The sequence below is a fragment of the Bos indicus genome, chromosome 5 (genome assembly GCF_029378745.1).
Source record: "Bos indicus isolate NIAB-ARS_2022 breed Sahiwal x Tharparkar chromosome 5, NIAB-ARS_B.indTharparkar_mat_pri_1.0, whole genome shotgun sequence".
Classification (NCBI taxonomy): Eukaryota; Metazoa; Chordata; class Mammalia; order Artiodactyla; family Bovidae; genus Bos; species Bos indicus.
Genome location: NC_091764.1, coordinates 65,409,218 through 65,433,409, shown reverse-complemented (window position 1 = coordinate 65,433,409; position 24,192 = coordinate 65,409,218). Strand labels below are relative to the sequence as shown.

The 24,192-nt window shown below is 38.0% G+C and overlaps 1 protein-coding gene across 11 annotated transcripts in view; it reads right to left on the bottom strand.

Annotated features, from left to right (window-relative positions):
• The window catches only part of MYBPC1 (myosin binding protein C1), a 101,308-nt gene extending 87,044 nt beyond the window's left edge, over nt 1-14,264 (bottom strand). For all 11 annotated transcript variants that reach the window (XM_070789624.1, XM_070789616.1, XM_070789621.1 and 8 more), the window contains exon 1: nt 14,108-14,264. In XM_070789624.1, coding sequence (XP_070645725.1) covers nt 14,108-14,132 — 25 coding nt within the window. In that variant the 5' untranslated portion in view covers nt 14,133-14,264. The remainder of the gene's footprint in view (nt 1-14,107) is intronic.
• Nucleotides 14,265-24,192: the final 9,928 nt, after the last annotated feature.

The window sequence follows — 24,192 nt, the reverse complement described above, 5'->3', positions numbered from 1 at the left end:
TCACAACGATTTCCACTGTACTCCCACTGACTAGGGACTGTAGAAAGAAGCTCCCACACAACTGGAATTTATTGAGCCTCATTATGAATTTAACAAGGATGGGGTTTATAAAGGTGGCTAAGATGAGATGCCCTTGTTTAAGAATCTCAGAGGTAAATTAAGTAGCTTTTCTACCAGTTTAAATCACCAAGCCAGAAGGCTTTCCTCTCGCAAAATATTTGAGATTCAGCACTTCCACAGTCCTTCTGGTGCTTCTGACACTGCTATGAGCACACGAATCATCTTGGGGTTTGGTCAAGTGCAGGTTCTGACTCTGGGGATCTGCTGGGGGCATTCCAGATTCTGCATGTTTAACTGGCTCCCCACTGATGCTAGTGCTGCTGGTCCATGACACACACTTTGAATAAGGAGGCTCAGACTGTGCCGTATCGCTGAATCCTCTCCCATTCCAAACATGACTGTGAGTGGCAATGGGTTCACAGTACATGCACTTCTTTGATCACAAGCTTCTTGAGGACAAGGCCTGTCTCCTCCTCCTTTTAAATTCCGCACAGCAGGTGCTCTATAAATATAGTTGACTGGCAGGCTGTTTCTACCCACACAAAAGCCCCTTCTGCTCACTGCCAAGAAATCAAGAACCATCCCCTGGCACTCCAAGGGCAGCTTTCTTCGTCTGCCTTACCCACAGGGTACACTATGTCTCCCGCTGGTGACCCTTTCGCTGGCTGACTTCTCCCAGGCACACACCCAACTTCATCATTTAGATTCTTCTTATTGTCAACATACCTTCCATCTTGAAAGAGCAATTAGGACCAGAGTTTTGACCTCCAAAACACGCTTTGGGGACTTCCCTGATGGTTCAGTGGCTAAGACTCTGACCTCCTAAGATTGACCAGGTTCAATCCCTGGTCAGGAAGCTTGATCCCATGTGACACAACTAAGACCCAGCGAAGTCAAGTAAATGAATAAATAAAAGCACCACCTCTTGCCTTTCTAAGGATTTCCCTTTTCAAAATCTAAGCTAGTTTTCTCAGCAAATAACCCTCAGCCAACTATGCCAATCCCATTATCACCCAGCTTTACCATGTTGCAACAGTCAGGAAATACAAGGCCTGGGAAGCTCCCTAATTTCTGAGATTTGAGCAAATAGGCATCTATTGAGGTTGTTGTTTGTTGTCTATTCAGTTATGTCTGACTCTTTGTGACTGTAAAGAGGAGCCCACCAGGCACCTCTGTCCGTGGAATTCTTCAGGCAAGAATACTGGAGTGGGCTGCCATTTCCTTCTCCAACGGCTGCTATATTTCTGCTTATTCAGAAACCAAAGGCCAGGGACTTCCCTGGCTGCCCAGTGGTTAAGACTTCACCTTCCAATGCAGGGGGTGGGGGTTCAACCCCTGGTTGGTGAGCTGAGATCCTACAAGTGGCCAAAATTATCTTGTGGCCAAAGATCCTATCTTGTGGCCCAAATAAAGAAAATATGAAAACAAACAAACAAAAAGAAGCAGTATTGTAACAAATTCAATTTAAAAAAAAAGGCAAATTCCGTTGGGACTTTTCTCCCAGGTGAATAAAGTTGGCTTTTTGTCCCCTTCATCCATCCTTCCCCATTGTCTCCACTGGAAAACAGACCAACAGGATGGACTCAAGAAGCAGGGTTAAGTAAGTTGCTGTCTTTAAATAGTTTTGAATTAAAAAGAAAGAAATCGGTATACTCTGAAAAATTAAACCCAGGAAATATTTTCATGGACAACATAAAAATCAGCCAGACTCTGACCCAGCAACTAAGGCTCCTTCAGCAAGGGCGGCTGTCCTTGATCCTCCCTAATTCACGGATATAGCCTTTCTTTCCCTCTGCGACACTGACATGCTTTTAAAGGGCTTGATCTATTTATGGTGGATTTTTCCTATGACCACCTACTGTAAGAAGCACAGGTATGCCGCCAATGGCAGGCCTGCACAGTTAGTGCCAGGGCCTTCTAATTGACGGGCACTGGTGGCCGCTATCAAAGAGACAGCCCATATGTGGTTCTTGTCTCTGCTGAAAGACTAGGCACCCGGTACTCCATAAAAGGTTGGCTCCCTCCAATGCAGTCTACTTCTATTTTCCATAATCAAGGGTTCCATGGTCAATACATTAAAGGGGAAAAAAATGCTAAGTTTTAATAAGAGGCATGAATCTGCCTCTCTTTCTGTGTCTATACACCAAAATGATATAAACAACCCAGGTCTCTTCTTCCCATGGGCTCACAGCTCAAATAATATACTGTTTGATTTACTTAAAAATTATTTTATGGGCCCTCACGTGCAATTTAATTTAGGCTTTTAACAGCACAGAGAGCATAATTACATTATATGAATATGTTAATAGGCATAGAAGAGATAATAAGAACACATAATAACAGTTGTTATCATTAAACGTCTTTTTTTGTGTTTATGTGGCTTTCTGTCACTTTTTTTGCATAAAACAAGTGTGCTAAAACCATCCTTTGGTAACCTGGGGTGCAGGAGAAAATTGCATGCTATTCTTAATTATTATTTCTTATTCTCAAAGTCAAATTCTTTTTTTTTTTTTTTCTTAATTTTTATTTACTTTTGGCCACCCTACATGGCATGTGGGATCTTAATTCCCCAACCAGGGATCAAACTCACATCCCCTGCAGCGGAAGTATGGAGGTTTAACCACTGGACCACCAGGAAATTCCCTAAAAGTCAAATTCTTGGTTTGAAATAAAATATGTGAATGCTTTATATATTGCAAACATTGTGGTAAGTAAGGTTTTATCTGGCCAACTCTTGTAACTTTTGGTACTGAAGCATTGTCTTCTCTTTTGGATTAAATATACAATAAACACTGTTGATAGTGAAGTCTGGCACAAGTCATGTCACAGCCCATCTCTCATATGCCTAGATAACAGCACAATGGAAACCACTTTAATATAAAATATTGTCTGCATGGGGACGTTCATTGCACTTAGAGAAGTTTTGATTATACAAATCATAAAAGCCACCAAAAAGTTAGCCAACAGGAATGACAGTGGATTTGCACTGACCATATTGCTTATGCATCAGAGATCAAGATTTTCGTACACAAATTAGATGTAATTTTGTGTTTTCACAATTATATGATTGTTTTGTGTCTTGTTCTATTCACTATGGGCCACAGGTCGGGATTTTATACCTTGAAATTTAAGGGAGGATTATACATGAGCTCTGAAGAATTGATGCTTTTGAACTGTGGTGTTGGAGAAGACTCTTGAGAGTCCCTTGGACTGCAAGGAGATCCAACCAGTCCATCCTACAGGAAATCAATCCTGAATATTCATTGGAAGGACTGATGCTGAAGCTGAAACTCCAATACTTTGGCCACCTGATGCAAAGAGCTGACTCATTTGAAAAGACCCTGATGCTGGGAAAGATTGAGGGCAGGAGGAGAAGGGGACAACAGAGGATGGGATGGTTGGATGGCATCACTGACTCAATGGACATGGGTTTGGTTGAACTCTGGGAGTTGGTGATGGACAGGGAGGTCTGGCATGCTATGGTTCATGGGGTTGCAAAGAGTCAGACACAACTGAGCAACTGAACTGAACTGATACATTTTTTAGAGGCAATTATATACTGACTTACAACAGAAATTCTCAAAGTATGATCTGGGATCCCCAAGAGCCCCTGAAATCCTCTTGAGGAGTCCATGTGGTCAAAACTATTTTCATAATAATGCTCAGACATTTTATGCCTTTTTTTACTCATTCTTTCACAAACAGGCAGTGGAGTTTTCCAAAAGATATATAATGTGTGATGATGTTAACACTCTGGCAGCTAATAGAACATGTGCTTTGTACTCTTATGCTTTAAAAGTTCATCCATTTTAATTTCAAATTCAGTAAGTATTAATAGAGTGCATACAAATAAATACTTTTTAATGTCATCAGCAATTACTGAATGCCAATTGATCTGAGACTGAAAAGTTTGAGAATTATTTAGAATTTATGGTAAATCTTTGAAAATTATTTTGTGTGTGTATACTTAAAAAAAATAAACTCATGTCATATGAATCATTTAGGAAATATCTGTAGCCTTGCTTAATAAAAATGAGTGAATCAGTCAAAATAAAAGCCACAGACTGATTTGGGGGCAGTAACTTATTCTACAGTGTACATAATTAATAGGAACAAAAGGGTGATATTGTCTAGTATCACCTCCCTTATTTAGAATTCAGCTATCTAGCAACCTTACTTATCCAGATAACAGCTGCTGATCAGCAAATTATAAGGGCTTCTGAAGAGCAAAATGAATTGTCTCAAGCTCCTCCTACCTGGCACTCTGAGAGCTCAAATGCTTTACTCCCAAGAGAAGACCTCTCACCTGGGTCCCCAGCCCTGGAACTGGAACTAGGGTGAGGGGAGCCAGGTGACTAGGGAGCATCACTTACAGAGGCACTGACACTCAGGTCTGGACCTTGCATTTGCACGACCTTGAGAATGAGTGCCTCCTTAAATGGGGTACTCTGCAGTGTAGTCCTGCTCAACTAGATTATTGACCTGGCCAGGATCCAAAGCAAACAACAGAGGGAAGAGAAGGGGACAGCTTCACACACTGACTAGTAAGAGTAATTAAAGAAGACAGCAGCCTTCTGGCAAGGGATGAAACAGGAAAGCTATCCAAAGTTGGACACAAATTCAGAATACAAACCAATGTGGCCTCATTAACAAAAAGACAAATAATTTGAGCACTGCGGATATCATGTGGTAAGATAACTGATATCCATAAATGATGACAAAGTTAAATTATATCCACTGTACTTTGTTTTTCAAAACAAGGAGTAACATATTGCATCTTAAGTCTGTTTATATCCAAATTGGTTGAAATAATAAGGTTCAAGAAAAAAATGAGATATTAACAATTCATCAACTCCAGCTATTCCAAATTTGATTCAATTTAATATTTATTAATATTTACTGTGGCCACATATCCCCCCAAACTATATTTTAAGGTTGTGAATAGGTGGAGTCTATTTGTACATCAAGTAGTAAATTTTCAATGACTCATTAGTTAACTTGATGGAAATTCCCTGAATCCACAGGGTTTTTTCCCTTTCCTAGTTAACTTGCTCTTCCATTGTTCAAATTACATGGTTTTAACTTAAGATGTCATTCCACACAGGAAGATTAAAGTCTGGTGATTATCACAGAACAACAAGTAGCTTCTCGCTGTTAACATGGGGCTGGATGAAAATGAGATCTTTTGCTAAGATCTGATTACTTGTCTCTTTATTGTTCTTCTTAATGTATTTTAAAGTAAGAACGAAGTGATGGTTGGGAGTAACCTAGGTGAGTATAGTGGTATAGAAGAAGCTTTCCTCAAGCTGAAGTTTAAAAATTTAGCACAGGTGAAAAATGATTTGAATCATTAACAATTTCTCCCTTTCACCCATTTTGTCTTTCCCTGACGGGTCTGCTCCTGAGTAGACCATCCCTACAATCATATCACTCTTCTGTGGTTATAGGGTTATCTGAATAAACCACTTCCAGGCCTTTCCTAAGCCTTGCGGGGCCTCACATTGGATGACTTTTTAAAAATAGAGGAACGACAGGCCTGATGCCAGGTGGGGTCATAAAAATGAAATTCCACAGCAGTAAACACCGCCACTCAATCAATCACCCACTGTATTCATACACGGTCATGGAGAGTTCTTTATGTGGCTATCTCAGAAATGTTCAGACCAGAGGAAAACTCCCCACCTGCCAATAGCACCCCGGGTGGGAAGAGAAATCTTAATGCCCACCCCCCACACCCAAGCCTTATAGCCCTTGGTGGAGGATACAGTTACATGTTCAACTGTGCAGGGTGACTCTTTCATCTAAGTGGGAAAGGCCATGCCCCCACAATGGTTATCACAACCTCACTAACAACTGGGGACCCCCAGCTGGACATGACACATTTCAGCGTGGACACGACAGACGCTCTGAAGTGTAGGCCTCTGATCTGAGCCTCCACGGGTGAAAGCAGATATTTTACTTCAAGTCTAAAAAGAAAGAAATACTTGTGGTGGTGGCAATGATGGCTATGATCGTAACCACAGCTGTTTGGGACCATATTATAAATATTAACACCAGGCAGAGAGGTGAACTGTGGTTGTAACATACCTTACAGTGTTTGATATGTGTTGGCAGAAATGCCCTCAAAGTTTATATTAAACTTTAGGCATTTAATACCTTAAGCTCGACAAAATTTCTGAGTTTGCTGCTTTAGAAGGAAAGGACTTAAGTTCTTATTACATGCTAATGGTTTATTCTCAGCTTTTCACCTAACTTATTTAATTCTTACAAAAAAACAGTGAGCTAGTTACTATTATTATTCACATTTAACAGATGAAGAAACTGAGACATGTGAAGTGTAACTAACTCGATTCATGATACAGCAGGAATTTGAGCTGTCTAGAACGCTCTGTGAATAGTTAACTTTATGTCACTATGTTTAATGATGAATATTACCTAGTATACATAAGAAAAAAAGCCAAAATACATACTGGATGAAGAATAAGTCTAGAGACATGTAACTTAAAAAATGAGAAATTAAATTGTAGAATTATATAATAAGGTGAATTTTTAGTTAAAAGCAGAACATTCTGTTCCAAGAGATATAAAATTTTATAGAAGGCGAAAGCTAATACTTGCTGCAAGCAAAGAATTCCTGAGGAACTTAGAGATATTGATGCTATTTAGAGGAAAAACTGGGTTTCTTTGGTAGCTCAGACATTAAAGAATCTGCCTGCAATGCAGGAGACCTGGTTCGATCCTTGGGTTGGGAAGACCCTTTGGAGAAGGGAATAGCAACCCACTCAAGCATTATTGTCTGGAGAATTCCATAGACAGAGGAGCCTGGCAAGCTACAGTCCATGGGGTCGCAAGGAGTTGGACACAAATGAGTGACAAACATATACACAGAGAGAGAGAGAGGAAACACTGGATGATTTGAAGAAAAAGAAAAAAAACTGAACCCCAAGCTCTTGTAAATATCTAAAGTAAAAGTCAAAAAACAAAATTAAAAAATTTGACATACACATACACACACAGAGAGAGGAAAAACTGGATGATTTGAAGAAAAAGAAAAAAAAATTGAACCCCAAGCTCTTGTAAATATTTAAAGTAAAAGTCAAAAAACAAAATTAAAAGATTTACATATAAATAAACAATTTTGGGTGTTGTATTGATGTGCCAAATTGGTCCATAAAAAGATTTCTTAGGCAGTATAAAAGGGCAAAAATCTTATCAAAGTGGAGTTCAGACTTGAAAGGCATAATGAAAGTCAGATTTCAGTTAGCTTATTGGGAACTCAATTTAGAGAGAAAAATACACGTGGGATTAAATGATCCTGGTCTTTTTTTCTTTGCCAAATAAACCACTTCACACCCCAGTTGGATAGAATCTAAAACTTTACTCTGAAAATGCATGTAAAAGTGCATAATTAATCCACCCCTTGCATGGGAACATCCTAAAAATTTGGCTTATTGTCTATCTGTGTGGCTGTCCAAAACAAACATACTCTGTAAATTATAATTGGGCCTATCCACAAAGAAGAGATTTGGGTGTGACAGTGTCATCACTTTGATATTTGGAGGCTGTCTTTATAAAAAGCTGTGGGGACAGATGCTTTCTCTCCAATATGAGACAATTTGCATGCATGTAGGAAATTAAGGGGTTTCCCCAGTGGCTCAGTGGTAAAGAATTTGCCTGCAATCAGGAGCCACAGGAAATGCAGGTTTGATCCCTAGGTCAAGAAGATTCCCTTGAAGAGGGCACAGCAACCCACTCCAGTATTCTTGCCTGGAGAATTCCATGGACAGAGGAACCTGGTGGGCTACAGTCCGTAGGGTCACAAAGAGTCGGAAACAGCTTAAGTGACTTAGCACACACACACACAGGAAATTACGTGATTAAGTCTTTTCTTCTTTTTCATAGTTTCGTTTTCCTTAATTGCTACGCTTTTAAATTTTAGAAAACTGCTCTTGAATAAGCGATACCTACTTCGTGATTAACCTAACTCAAAAACACTGTATTTCAGTAATTACCTTTCTGTGTATTAGGCTTCCCTACATGAGCTACAGTCCATGCAGTCACAAAGAGTTGGACATGACTTAGTGACTGAACATATTCTGAACAAGCTAAGGACTCCAGGAAAGACATCTGTCCCCCTCAAGAACTGAAATGGGGGACTTTCCTAATGGTCCAAATGGTTAAGAATTCTTCTAGTGCAGAGGATGCCAGTTTGACCCCTGCCCAGGGAACTAAGATCCCACAAGCCGGGGGCAGCTAAGTCCATGGGCCCACACGCTCTGGAGCCTACATGCTGCAACTGAGATCCCACACAGCCGTAAATAAATAAAGATTAAAAAAAAAAGAAGGAAAAAGACATATCATATCTCTGCAGGAATACACATGAAATTAAAAGTTTTCTGCTTATTTTTTATTGCTAGAACTTTAATTCTGTTCTTTATTATCTAACACACCCAAGTATGTCTAGAGATGAGGTCTAGAATTACCACAGAAGTCATGGGCTGCCAAGAGTATTTCGTTTCTCTTAATATAGGTTTCATAGACTAATTAAGGAGGCAAGCAGATAAAACTGTAATTATTAACAATAAAAATTCTTCTGCTTGGCCATAAAGAGTTGAAAAATAAATTTTAAATTAAACAATCATACAAGACTTCAGCAAAAGTAACAAAACTGCTTTCTAGGGCTGTGAAACAGCATTCTATTTCCTTTCATGACAGCCTCTTTCCACAATTCTCTCTAAAAGAAAGCATCTATGAGTTTCCAAAAAGATTGCAAAAACATCATTTTATGTTCACTCAAGCTTTTTAAAAGATGGTTTATTTATTTATTTTTAAGTCCAAGCATTTCTTTAGAGTAATTTCAGCCTGGGCAGTTTATTCTAACATTCATGTCAAATTCAGGAATACTTCTAAATAGCTAAAAATAAGAGAACTCTGTGAAGTGTGTGTCCACGAGGAATCTAAAATGTTTCAAGGCTATATCGCAGGCCAGAATAATGGGTGGCATTCAGAGAGCAAAGATTATGTTTTTCTCTTTTTCCTTTCTCTTGGGGTCCAGAATAACCAGAGAGCCTAACTTTTGTTCATCTCAGGAACTCCTTTACCCCTGCTCTTTGCAAGGCCTAGGGGAGACTTCGTCCAACTTACTGGATGAGAAACAAAGATACAACTTGTTTTTTCAAAGTTTTTTTTTTTTAAGAGATATATTTAGGGCGCTTGAGAGGAAAGAATTGGCCAGTCCTTTATTTATCTTCCTAACAGGTGCAGTCGGATAGTCATAAAAGCATGCTACTGAAAAAGAATGATTTTGCCAAGTATTAAGCCCCTCTAGCGTGCATTAGCCCAAGAGTATTCCTTCTTACAGCAGATAGCTCAAATCTACACTGTGCATGGCCAATACAGCCTGGCAAAGTTTTTTTTGGGGTGGGGGTGGGGGGAAACATTGGCATTCATTCATGCAACTTCTTTATTCTTCATCCAAATCTTCAATGTGGCCTAAATGAACCACATGAAGTTTGAAGGAAAATAACCGCCCTCAATCAAATACCTCCTCCCTCTTCTCCCTTTCTTTTCATTATTTTCAACAAATGCACTTTTCCCTAATTAAAAAAATATATATTTATTCATTTATTTGGTTGCGCTAGGTCCTATTTGCTGCATGTAGGATCTAGTTCCCTAACCAGGGATGGAACCCAGGCCCCCTGCCTTAGGAGCACAGTCTTAACCACTGGACCACCAGAGAAGTCCCTACTTTTCTCTGATTTGAGAGAAAAATAATATTCTATATGTAATATGACTTCTCCAAAGACAAATTTACTTTGGTGTTTGAAATAGGCCATCCACTCTCCTCCAGGTGGAAACTGAAGGTCAAGGAGTATATATGAGAGAGAGGTTTCCTGTCACCAAGGCTCCTTTTCTGATGATGACTAAGCCCTGAGTGATGCTGGGAAATAGGTAAGAGGTGATGAATGCCGCTTTGCATTCAGATGGGTTTGGGGCTTAGCAGAACCTTAAATGTAGTGAAATCTCTAGTGACCAAGAAAAAGAAGTAGCAAAGAAAAAGCTCCTATGGACTGAAATAGTTATTCTCCATGACCATGTTCCCACCTAAGCTTACTGAAATAGATCAAGATAGAATAGATAGATACTGCATGTTGAAGTAGCAAGCGAATCTGTAGCAACAATGCCATACTTTTGATCCTTGGAGTTATTAGAATGGCCCCTAAAACTGATCATCAATGAAGGTGTGTTTTGCCATATGTTTGAGTTTTCAACAAAAGATCTTACAAGGAAGATGAGAAATCTACCACGACACCCTCAAAGGGTTTTGAATGACCCGCAAGCACCAATAAGGAACTTTTGCCTTTTTCCTAAAAGTTAAGTGCATGAAATATAATAGGGCCTGATATATCACAAAAAGTGAAATTCACGTTAACATCTTAACCTGGTGTTTTAGAAAAGAGTTTTTCTAGGTTCTATAGCATCTGACAGTTAACAATTTGTCTAAATATATTAAAGAACCAGATTTTATGGTTTTAATCATTACATAGTACAGAGCAAAAATTCTTAAGAAATTATTTGTAGGCAAAAGTATTATTAATAGCATAAGATTCTTGCATGTTTTTAACTTCATGTTGATAAAACCCCTTTTTGAAAGGAAAAGAGAGTTTCAGCAAAAGATGACTTCTTTACTCAGTGAGACCCAGGGGCAATAAGGGTTTTTAGAGCAGAGACCATGTTGCATGTATCTCTGAAATCCCAGCAACCAGCTCATAGTAAGCACTCAATTCACTGATGATAGGTAAATGAATGTATCAGCAAGACATCCTGGGAGATGCCCACAAATCTGAAACGTCCTTCTCACTGTTTGATTAGAACACCTTACTTTTACTGGGTGTCAGATCTGCATCAATCTAAAGTGTAAGACAGACATTTTCTTCGGAACTGGCAGTACAAATAGTATAGTTCTACAATGAATAAATATATAACGTAGAGGTGGAGAGGACAAAGTGAAATGAAGTGAAAGTGTTAGCTGCTCATTCATGTCCACCAATTTATGACCCTATGGACTGTAGCCCACCAGGCTCCTCTGTCCATGGGATTCTCCAGGCAAGAATACTGGAGTGGGTTGCCATTCCCTTCTCCAGGGGACCTTCCCAACCCAGAGATCAAACCTGGGTCTCCCACATTGCAAGCAGATTCTTTACTGTCTGAGCCACCAGGGAAGCTATTCCTTAAAAAAAAAAAAATTTCTTTCTCAGAAAGAGCTTACTGAGCCATCCAGAATATTCTGAAGGGTCTAAGTAAGGACTGTTGACTAATTACTTCCATTAGAGTCCCTCCTTGAGGTCTAAAAGTACAACCATACTTCCCCTTCTCCTTAGAAGGACCAACTCTCCCAAGACCAACTTGGAGCTCCCAGAATTAGGCCGCTGCAGGTCGGGAGGCATTTGAGAGAGACATCTTTTGCGCTTTCAGGTGCTGAAAACTTGGCCTCTTTTGAAGAGTTGTCAAGTGCTCCTGGATCCTGGGAAGGTCAAAGCAGCTCATGTGTCATCAAGATTTACAGCAGGCGGTCATGCTCTGCCTGGGCATGGTTCTTCCAGCCAAGGAAGAGATGTAAGGATATCCACAGGGGCTGGAGAAACCTGCTTGAGGGGGGTGTTTCTGCAAATAGTTTGAAAGGATTCTGTAGAACTGGTTTGGCGGCACATTTTATTCTTGAGGCTGTCTTTCAGAGGCAGGTGTATATGGAACAAACCCAAGCCCAGTAAGTACTGAAGTGAAGTTGCTCAGGCATGTCCGACTCTGCGACCCCATGGACTGTAGCCTACCAGGCTCCTCCATCCATGGGATTTTCCAGGCAAGAGTACTGTAGGGGGTTGCCATTTCCTTCTCCAGGAGATCTTCCTGACCCAGGGATTGAACCCAGTCTCCCGCATTACCATCTGAGCCACCAAGGTAGTGCAACCCCAGAAAAAATGACACTAATTGAGAGAAGTGCAAGGACCAGAATAGCCCCTGACTTGCCATACTCCTTATGTTTCTGATGTAAACAACAGAAAAATGCAATGATTTCATTAAGAAAACTCTTCAAGGTATAGTTCCTTTAAAAATCAGTTCTGCTGGTAAGGAAACCAAAAAAATCCCTGTACTTCCTCAAAGGATTTTAAATATATCAGTAACCTTCTCTTTATCCTGACTCCCCACCATCCAAATTTAAACTAACCAAAGAATCTGAGTATAAAATTACTGTGCTGGGGGCAACTCCTACACAGAATATCCACAGTGCTTTTATAGCAAAAGATTATGGGCACTTTGGTATGTATGTTGATTTATAGCCAAAATTTATACATGGTTTTTTTGGGGGAGTGGGGTGGGGGATGGGCTGAAGTTAAAGATATATTTTCCTCCTGTCTCGGCTAGTTTCATTGTCTTTAAAAGTAAAATGGATCAGATTGAGTTGTCAGACAAAAAGGAAAACTTTATCACATCTAGCAATCCAAATAATTTAATTAGCTTTATAGGCTCTACAGCTCTTCATATTGGCCTATTAGTTTCTCAGCTTTTCTTGTCATTTTCCAATGGGCTTTAAAGTAACACATGCAAATTCATCCACTAAATGCAGGATATTAAAACAATATTCTGTCCTTCATCAGGAAACATAGAATGCATTTCATCCAAATAAGCCTTGAAGAGGCTAGTCAAGTGACAGATCAAATGAAAAGGACACTTAATACACAAGTAAATCATTTGCATTACAAATAAGACACTTCAGCAGGGACTGGACTCACTGCTTGATAGTCAGGATTAAGTTCCCATATTAATGCATGCATTTGGTGTGGTTATTTCGGGTAGAAGATTTCATCCATCAATGCCCTCCGCCACTAAGTAAAGCCAACCTGTAAACTGATCACCACAGCCTGTCAACACTGGTTACTTAATTACATAAAGAAAATATATTTCAAAAACTTTTGGTAATTTGGTTAGTGTTTCAACTTTGGATTCAACATCTAAGCATCTTTTTCAAGGCTCTCAAAAGAATGGTTAAAAGCAGTTTTTAGAATTAAAAAAAAAAAAAAAAAACTAAATACCATTTTTATGCTCTCTGGCTCTCTGCTAATGTTTGTCAGTTTGTTGCTTTTATTTGCAGAAGTGAAAAACAAAGATTTAGTAGGCACTAAGGAAGACTAACACAAATGAAAAGAGTATTTTTAAAAGATGTTACCATTTAAAATTAAATTCAATACATTTCTGCTGTTAATTTGTGTTTTTCATTAGTTATTTTAGTAATTTTGAATTTCAGCTTATTTATATTATTAATAAGTAGTTTTAAGATATTGATTTTTCATAGGTAGGAGAAGCTGTTTATTGGAGGAAGCATTTTTCCTAATGAAAATTATTTTCATCTTAATTATTTTTAAACGGTTACTATGAAATTACCTACAATAAATCTCATTAAAGAACATAGTCTGTCATTGACATTCAAAGATATTCTTTAACCCAGGTGTTTGATTTTTTTTCCCATGCAAGATTATAATAATGTCATAATTAATAAAGCTCCAAACTGATAAAACCAAAAAATAACTGCATCTGCATATTTTAAATGTCTTTCTAGGAGAAAAATATAGCAAATTGGGAAATACTGTCACAAATTCTTTTTTGAAATCTTGAACAAATTTGTTAACTATTTAAGAAAACATTCCAAGTTCCTCCCACTCCCCACAAACTGTAAATACAGGTGAAAAATTTGTGACTGAACCTAAGAAAATTAAACTTTAAGGATTCTTTGCAACTAATGATAAAATTCTAATTTGATCATTTCAGTTAATGTTCCTTCATAAATGATCATTATCAGATATTTTTTAATTGGTTATACTCTTCCTATATTTACCCTCTGGTCTTTCTACTCCAAAGGTTCTTTTCCTTAAGTCACAGTATTCTATTATCTTATAGTCTCTTTAAGAAATTAGATATTTTTTGAAAATAGCAAAAAAACCCACATGCTTTATTAAAAAGTACAACAAAAAGATCTAGGGAGGAATCTTACCCTCTTTCTTAGTGGGTTCTGGCATGGTCACAATAAAATATTATTCTCCAAACAGTTTGTCCTTTCCAGTACTAGTTGACAGAAACCCCACGAGCAGTTGAGAGATGGTACAGGTCAGTGTGACAAGCAGCTGGGGAGAAGTCCAGGGCTTTTATATTCCCTGGGAACGTCAATCATTTTTGCACCACCCCTTCTTCAGCACAAGGATGCTGGAACTCAACAGCTATGAGCACCTTCTCACATCTGTTGTCTGCACTCTGCTCTCTTGCCTACTGGAAGGAATCTTCTGTTCATCTCATGTGGCTATGAGAGCACCTCTGACTTTCTAAATTCAGCTGCAGCCTCGTGCTCCTTCTTGCTCTTCTCTTTCTGTCTGACAGAGGCATGTGTCAACTCAGAAAAGCAAAAAGTTGCCTGATAATAAAAAATTAAATCAAATTAAAAATCATAACATGTTAATTCAACATATACCTTAATTTTCACTAAGATTATAAAGAAAAACCTCTGTATTGATGATAATGTTATGTTCCCATAAGCTTTTTGTTGTCTGTTCTTAATTATTGGGTTTAAATTTTTTCTTACTTTTCATCAATATACTAATATTTATTTGTCAAGCCAAATCTCTGTGTTGAATATTTTGTCTCATTTTCTCCTCCAAAAATAGCAAAATTTTCTATTAAGGAATATTTAGCTTGTATCTTTGTTTCAAGAAACATCCTTTAAAAAATTACAGTGCATACAAAAAGATGAAGTAATGATACATGCTACAACATACATGAAGCTTGGGAACATTATGCTTAGCGAAAAATGCCAGACAGAAAAGACCATGTATTGTATGATTCCATTCATATGAAATATCCAGGAGAGGCAAATCTATTGCATCAGAAACTCAATTAGTGGTTGCCTGGGGTTGAAGGGAGGTGGGATTACGAATGACTGCTAGTAGATATGAAGTTTCTTTAGGGGATGATGAAAATGCTCTGGAATTAGATAGTGGTAATGGATGCATAACTTTGTGAATATATTAAAAACCACTGAATTATATATTTAAAAATATATGGGGCATGGGCAAAAAAAGTCAGGCCAGTAGCCATTGTTTTGTTTCAACATGGCAAACATGTACACAAATCTAACTTAAAATATTAGTAGACTGTTAGCCACTTTCTCCCCAAATTCTCATGGAACTGATGGAGAAATATGAATTACCAATTAGTCAACCTAAGAAAAACATCTTATTGGGTTGGCCCAAAAGTTCGTTCACAGTTTGTGGAAAAACCCGAATGAACATTTTGGCCAAAACAATCATTTCTTTATCCACGCCCATGGCCTCTTATGGATGAGGACTAAAATTAGTTTATGTGAAAAGACAACTACCTGTGTGCTTTCATTGGTATGTGTTTTCAAGACCATTTTCAAAAGACTTTGATTGATTTGTACAGAACCAGCCACACTCTCTCACTTAATTTCCCCTGTGGCTAAGAGCACAGCTGGTCAGACTTAGCTCTGCCAAGCTCTGTGCCAAGCTAACTTTTCATATAAGGATGGAAACTCAACTTAGAATCAATATCATCATGCTTTAGCTATTTGGTGGGGAGGAGGCGGAAAACCAGTCAAGAAGGTCAATGAACATCTTCTACAAAGAAAGCCTTTTCTCAATCACATAGTGCTACTGAGCATGCTGTTTTGTTTTCTAAAATATTCCTTTGCTCTTAGATGCTAAACAGCTAAATGTGAGCTAGAATACAGTATATTCTGTAATGCAAAGTTAGAAAAAACTTTCTCCCCCGCCCAGTCTATCATTAGAGTATCCATTAATAGATGAAACAAATTAAAAAACCTAGAATTTGAAGTCGGACTCTTGGTTTCTATTTCAGGACCTATCATTAACCAGAAGAGTTTAAGAAAGTCAAATGGCCTTTCTGGGCCTCCGATTCCTTTTGCGTAAAATGAGGGGTCTGAAAAAATGATCTCTGAAGCCCCTTCTAGGTTTAACGTTGTGATTCTATATGACTAGTCCTTAAAAAAAGAATCATTTTTCCCTCAGCTTTCCCATCACACTAAACACCACATATGAAATGAACATAAGGGCAAAGTGTCATGTTGCAAAGAATGTTTATAGTGATGGGCAGATTTCACACATGCCACAAAAGAGGTGCCATGCCATCACTGGCTTCTGCAGACACTTGGTTGGGTTTTTAATACACTGATCATTTTACTGAAGTGAACATGTGCCAGGACATACTGCAATCCATGGAGAAGACATTTCATAGCCCAGGGAACTTTTTGGTAATTAAGGACTTGATTTTAAAAAGATAAAACATTATTGGAGGAATTGGAAGTATGAACAGATCCCAAGATAAATAGTTGTAGAGGGCATTATATGGTTAAAGTAAGATTCCAAGTTAGAAGAATAAGTAGACATGTGTAATTTTCCCAGGACTGTATTTTTTTTTAGGACTGTTTTGTTTTAAAACATGTAACCTCTATTTCTGATGTTATATATTCAGCTAGAAGTTTTCAGATTCCTTATCTCCAACCTCACTCTCAGGAAAGGGAAAATTGGTCAACAGGACTCTTTATTTTATTTTATTAAATCATTTACTAGGTTTTTCTTTTTGTGTTATTTAGGATGAGATTAGGCTGAATATAACACAAAATCACAAAACGTCAATTGAACCGAGACAGAAGTATTTCTCACTCACTTAAAGCAAGTCCAAAAGTAACTAGAGTCATTGTTGTGACTCCACACTGTCATCAAGAATCTAGACTCCTTCTTCCTGTTCTGTCATCCCAGGTAACTTCATGATCCAAAATGGATGCTAGTGCTCTCGTCATTACATCTGCATTCCAGGCAGCAGGAAAAAAGGACTCACTTTCTCAATATCTTTGTGATTTCTTTGAAGTCCCACATAAAACATCTAATACATCCCACTGGCCATAACTTGATTTCATGGTCATATCTGACTATAGAAGAAGCTGAGTGGCATTCTCAGTGGTAATAAGCTTCTTTTATTAAAGAGAATGAGAATGAATGTTAGATAGGTCAGTATCAATCTCTGCCACATCTTTCAAAATAAAAGCAGTAATGTTCCCTGCACCAACCAAAGAGTGCAGAGAAATACAAATAGTTATAAGCGTATATTGTACAGCACAGGAAACATAGCCAATATTTTATAATAATTATCAATGGAGTATAACCTTTAAAAATTGTGAGTCATTCTGTTTTACACCTGAAATTTATGATATTGTATATCAATTATGCCTCAATTTAAAAAATTTATTTTAAATCCTATATCCTTCATGTTAAGTTTGTGCCTAGACATTTTAGTAGCTTCAGTCATGTCCAAATTTGCGACTCTAAGGACTGTAGCCCACCAGCCTCCCATGCCCATGGGATTCTCCTGGAAAGAATACGGGAGTCGGTTGCCATCCAGGGGATCTTCCTGACCTAGGGATGGAATCCACGTCTCCTACGTCTCTTGTACTGGCAGACAGGCTCTTTACCACTAGTGCCACCTAGGAAGTCCTTGCCACTGGTTGTTGTGCAGTCGCTCAGTCTTGTCCGACTCTTTGTGACCCCATGAACTGCAGCATGCCAGGCTTCCCTGTCCTTCACCATCTCCCAGAGCTTGACAAAATCATCTCCATTGAGTCGGTGATGCCATTCAACCATCTTGTCCTCTGCCATCCCCTTCTCCTCCTGCCCTCAATCTTTCGTAGCATCAGGGTCTTTTCTGATGAGTTGGCTCTTTGCATCAGGTGGCCAAAGTATTGTACCTGGTTACCGAGGGTATAAAGAAAAGCTATGAAGTTATTCTTATAATTATTTTGTATCCAGACACCTAGGCTTCCCAGGTGGCCCAGCGGTAAAAGAATCCATTTGCTAAGCAGGAGACATGGGTTTGAACCCTGGGTTGAGAAGATCCCCTGGAGAAGGAAATGGCAACCCACTCCAGTATTCTTGCCTGGAGAATCCCATGGACAGAGGAGCCTGGCAGGCTACAGTCATGGGGTCACAAAAAGTCAGACATGACTGAGAGACTGAGCACAGTACATGACAATTATATAATATGCAAAATGATAATTTTGTTTAATTTAAAATTTTTATTTATTTTATTTTCTTATTACATTAGCTAGAAGCCCAAATATAATGTTATAATAGTGCAGAGGGTGAGTCTTCCTCTCTTATTTTTGATTTTAATAGAAATGGATCTAGATTTTGAACTTTAATATGACATTTGCTATTTGTAGTAAATAGGCTATTATTTTTATGTAGTTCCCCTTTTTTCCTATTCACTTAACTATTACTAATGACTACTGATTTTTATCAAATGTATTTTTGTATACATTGTTGTAATCACATGTTTTCTTCTTTAATTTGTTTGTAGAATGAGTTCTATATTTTGAAAAATTGCCAAATGTCAGACAATCCTTGCCTTCCTGGTAATAATCCTATTTCATTATGGTGTATTACTCTATTAATACAATTCTGGATTCATTTGCTAGCATTTTGTTTTAGATATATTTGAATTTGTTGATAAATTTACTCTAAAAGTTCTTTTTGTGCTATTTTTATCAATAAGTTATATTAGCAAAATAAAATTAATTTAGACATGTATCTTTTCTGATATTTAAAATAGTGTGAATAACAGGAAAATGTGTTCACTGAAAATAGACGATATTTGGTTATAAAACCATCTGGCCTGGTGCCCATTTAAATGGTAAATCTTTGACAATAATAATTCAATGTCTTCTATGGACTTTGGAACAATGTACAATGTTATGTTAGTCTCAGGAGTATCTACTTTTTAAATTAACTTTTTCGCTTTACAAAACCTTTTAATTCTTCTAGATTTAAGAAAATTTTATGTACAATATTTTATTGGTAATATTTTGCCATTTTTCTGACCCTTAATTACTAACATACATTTTTATTTTTCCTCTTGATTTCCCTGGTGGCTCAGACGGTAAAGCGACTGCCTACAATGCAGGAGACCTGGGTTCAATCCCTGGGTCAGGAAGATCTCCTGGAGAAGGAAATGGCAACCCACTCCAGTATTCTTACGGTTTATCTGGTGGCTCAGAGGTCAAAGCGTCTGCCTGCAATGTGGTAGTCCTGGGTTCGATCCCTGAGTCAGGAAGATCAAGATCCCCTGGAGAAGGAAAAAGCAACCCACTCCAGTAGTCTTTCCTGGAGAATGCCATGGAAGGAGGAGCCTGGTAGGCTGTAGTCCATGGGATCACAAAGAGTCAGACTCAGCTGAGTGACTTCACTTTCTTTCTTTATTTTTTCTTTCTAGTATATAACTATTTTTGTTGGTGCTTTGAAAAAAATAGTTTATGATTTTACTCTATTTTCTTCTCCTAACTTCTTTTGGTCCAGTTTGTTTTTGGTGTTGCTATCTTGAGAATTTGATTTAGACTTTATTTACAGCCTAGGTTTTTAGTTATATCACTCATATTTTGATTTAGAGAACTTACTTTTTCATTAATTTCTGAATAATCGAATTTTGGTTTTAATTTTCTCATTGATTCAGGAGTTATTTGAAAGAGCATTTGTAAATTTCTAAGGAATTAAGGGGTTTGTTACTTTTTAAATAAATTTTTTATTGAGGTAAAATTCACATCACAAATAATTAACCACTTAAAGAGAAAAATTGAGTTGCATTTAGTACATTCAGAATGTTGTGTAATCACCTCTATCTAGTTCCAAACGTATTCATCATCCTAAAAAGAAACCTGGTACCCACTGAGCAGTTACTTCCCATTCACCTCTGTTCATTCTTGGGCAACCAGTGGTATGTTTTCTGTCCTTATCAATTTATTTGTTCTATATATTTTATATAAATGGGATCATGCAATATGTGACCTTTTGTGTCTGACTTTTTTTATGTAACATAATGTTTTCAAGGTCCACCCACACTGTGTTATGTAAAAAGGAGTATTTCACTGCTTTTTATGACAGTAATATTCTAGCATATGAATATACCACAATTAACTTATCCATTCATCCCTAATGGATATTTAGGTTATTTCCACCTTTTGTGACTAATGCTACTGTGAATATGTGTGTATGCATACTTCATTGAATACTCGATTTCAATTTCTTTGGATATACACTTAGGAATAATTGATGAATCATGTAGTGGTGATTCAGTATTTAATTTTTTGAGGAAGCACCAACTGTCTTCCTTAGTAGCTGCACTATGTACATTCCCAGCGGCAATGTACAAAGGTTCAATTTGTTCATTTCTTTGTCACCACTTATTATTTTTGTTTTTAAGAATGATAGCCATTCTGGGAGTTCCTTGGTGGTCCAGTGGTTAGGACTCCATGATTTCACTGCCAAGGGCTGAGGTTCAATCGTCTGTCAGGGAACTAAGATTCTATAAGCTGCAGGGTGTGGCCAAAACAAAAACAGCCATCCTGGAAGGTGAGTTCTATCTCACTGTTGGTTTTGATTTGCATTTCACTGATAACTAATGATGTTTAGCATTTTTTATGTGCTTGTTGGCTATTTGTATATTTTCTTTGGAGGAATTTATATTCGGGTCCTTTACCCATTTTTCAATTGGGTTGTTTTTGTTTTGAGTAATAAGATTTCTATATATTCTGTGGCACTTGGAAAGCTAAACAGATTCATGTAAAGAATGAAATTAGAACATGCCCTAGCATCATACACAAAAATAAACTCAAAATGGAATGAAGACCTAAATGTAAGGCCTGACATTATAAAATTCTTAGAGGAAAACATAAGCAGAACATTCTTTGACATAAATAGCAGCAAAATCTTTTTTGATCCACCTCCTAGAGTAATCACTACAGACAGTAACTGGAGCCATGAAATTAAAAGATGCTTGCTACTTGGAAAAAAAAAGCTATGACAAACCTAGACAGCGTATTAAAAAGCAGAGACATTACTTTGCCAACAAAGGTCTGTCTAGTCAAAGCTATGGTTTTTCCAGTAGTCATGTATGGATGTGAGAGTTGGACTATAAAGAAAGCTGAGCGCAGAAGAATGTATGCTTTTGAACTGTGGTGTTGGAGAAGACTCTTGAGAGTCCCTTGGACTGCAAGATCAAACCAGTCAATCCTACAGGAAATCAATCCTGAATATTCATTGGAAGGACTGATGCTGAAGATGAAACTCCAATACTTTGGCCACCTGATGTGAAGAGCTGACTCACTGGAAAAGACCCTGTTGCTGGGAAAGATTGAAGGCAGTAGAAGGGAATGACAGAGGTTGAGATGGTTGGATGGCATCACTGATTCAACAGAAATGAGTTTGAGCAAATTCTGGGAGGTGGTGAAGGACAGGGAGATCTGTGCTGAGGTCCATGGGGTCCCAAAGAGTTGGATGTTACTGAGTGACTGAACAACAACAACCTAGAGTAAAGAAAATAAAAGCAAAAATAAACAAATGGGATCTAATTAAACTTAAAAGCTTTTGCACAGCAAAGGAAACCATAAACAAAATGAAAAGGCAATCTTCAGGATGGGAGAAAATACTTGCCAATGAAGCAATGGATAAGGGGTTAATCTCCAAAATGTACACACAGCTCATGAAGCTCAGTAACAAAAAACAAACAAACAAAAACTAAACAACCCAGTCCAAAAAATGGGCAGAAGATCTAAGTAGACATTTCTCCAAAGAAGGCATACCGATGGCCTCACTTATGTATTTTCCTTTGAAGCCAACTTAAGCCATTTTGTAAAATGGCAAATTTAAATTAAATAAATACAAGAAATGATGTTTGTACTTCAGGTTTAAACATATTTTCTTTAACTTAATTTGATAATAAAATTATCTGTCAAAAAATTTTAAAATGTCATATTAAATAAAAGATGCTCATTTATCATAAAATAGACTACATAGCCCAAGAAATCTTGTAACAATAATTAAGGACATATATTTTAAAGTATTGTTACATTTTGTAGGCATGAATGTATCATGAAGGAAAATGTTACATATTAAATAAATGTAAAATTATTTTTACAAAAAAAGTTTTATATATATTTTGAATACTAAACACTTAGCAAATAGATTATTTGCAAATATTTTCTCCTATTCTGTAGGTTACCTTTTCACTTTGATTATGCACAAACTTTGATGCACCAAAGTTTTTAATTTTGATGAAATCTGATTTTTCTCTTGATGTTCAAGCTGTTGGCATCATGAACATTTCACTGTTTTCTTCTACAATTTTTATGGTTTTAACTCATATTTAGGTTGTTAATGCTTTCCTTCCTTCCATTTTTTTTGTTGTTGTTAATACATTTTGAGTTTATTTTTTATCCGTGTGATGCCGGGGCCTAAATTCATTCTTTTGTATGTGGATATCCTGCAAAGCAGGAGACCTGGGTTCAATACCTGTTGGGAATATCCTCTGGAGAAGGGAACACTACCCACTTCTGTATTCTGGCTTGGAGAATTCCACGGGCAGAGGAGCCTGGCGGGTTACAGTCCATGTGGTTGCAAAAAGTCGGACACAACTGAGAGAACTTCACTTTCACTTTCATCCAGTTGTCCCAGCAACTTTTGTTGAAGAAACTATTCATTTCTCATTGAATGGTCTTGGTACTCTAGTTGAAAATCATTTGGCCGTAGATGTGAGGGTTTATTTCTAGTCTTTCAGTTCCATTCCATTGGCCTCTATGTCTCTCTCTTATGTCAGTACCACCCTATTTTTATTACTAGAGCTTTATAGTAAGTTTTGGAATTGGGAAGTGTGACCTCCAACTTTGTTATTCTCTTTTAGTATTATTTTTCTACTAATACTACTAACACTACTTCTCTAGTAGTATTATTCAGGGTCCCTTGAAATTTGATTTAAGAATCAGCTTTTCAGGACCTAAAGTGGGTGCTTTAGTTGCTAGTTCAGTTCAGTTCAGTTCAGTCGCTCAGTCATGTCTGACTCTTTGCGACCCCATGAATCGCAGCACGCCAGGCCTCCCTGTCCATCACCAACTCCCGGAGTTCATTCAGACTCATGTCCATCGAGTCCGTGATGCCATCCAGCCATCTCATCCTCTGTCGTCCACTTCTCCTCCTGCCCCCAATCCCTCCCAGCATCAGAGTCTTTTCCAATGAGTCAACTCTTCGCATGAGGTGGCCAAAGTACTGGAGTTTCAGCTTTAGCATCATTCCTTCCAAAGAAATCCCAGGGCTAATCTCCTTCAGAATGGACTGGTTGGGTCTCCTTGCAGTCCAAGGGACTCTCAAGAGTCTTCTCCAACACCACAGTTCAAAAGCATCAATTCTTCGGCGCTCAGCCTTCTTCACAGTCCAACTCTCACATCCATACATGACCACAGGAAAAACCATAGCCTTGACTAGACAGACCTTTGTTGGCAAAGTAATGTCTCTGCTTTTGAATATGCTATCTAGGTTGGTCATAACTTTCCTTCCAAGGAGTAAGCGTCTTTTAATTTCATGGCTGCAGTCACCATCTGTAGTGATTTTGGAGCCCAGAAAAATAAAGTCTGACACTGTTTCCACTGTTTCCCCATCTATTTACCATAAAGTGGTGGGACCAGATGCCATGATCTTCGTTTTCTGAATGTTGAGCTTTAAGCCAACTTTTTCACTCTCCACTTTCACTTTCATCAAGAGGCTTTTGAGTTCCTCTTCACTTTCTGCCATAAGGGTGGTGTCATCTGCATATCTGAGGTTATTGATATTTCTCCCGGCAATCTTGACTCCAGCTTGTGTTTCTTCCAGCCCAGCGTTTCTCATGATGTACTCTGCATATAAGCTAAATAAACAGGGTGACAATATACAGTCTTGACGTACTCCTTTTCCTATTTGGCACCAGTCTGTTGTTCCATGCCCAGTTCTCACTGTTGCTTCCTGACCTGCATACAAATTTCTCAAGAGGCAGATCAGGTATTCTGGTATTCCCATCTCTTTCAGAATTTTCCACAGTTTATTGTGATCCACACAGTCAAAGGCTTTGGCATAGTCAGTAAAGCAGAAGTACATGTTTTTCTGGAACTCTCTTGCTTTTTCCATGATCCAGCGGATGTTGGCAATTTGATCTCTGGTTCCTCTGCCTTTTCTAAAACCAGCTGGAATATCAGTAAGT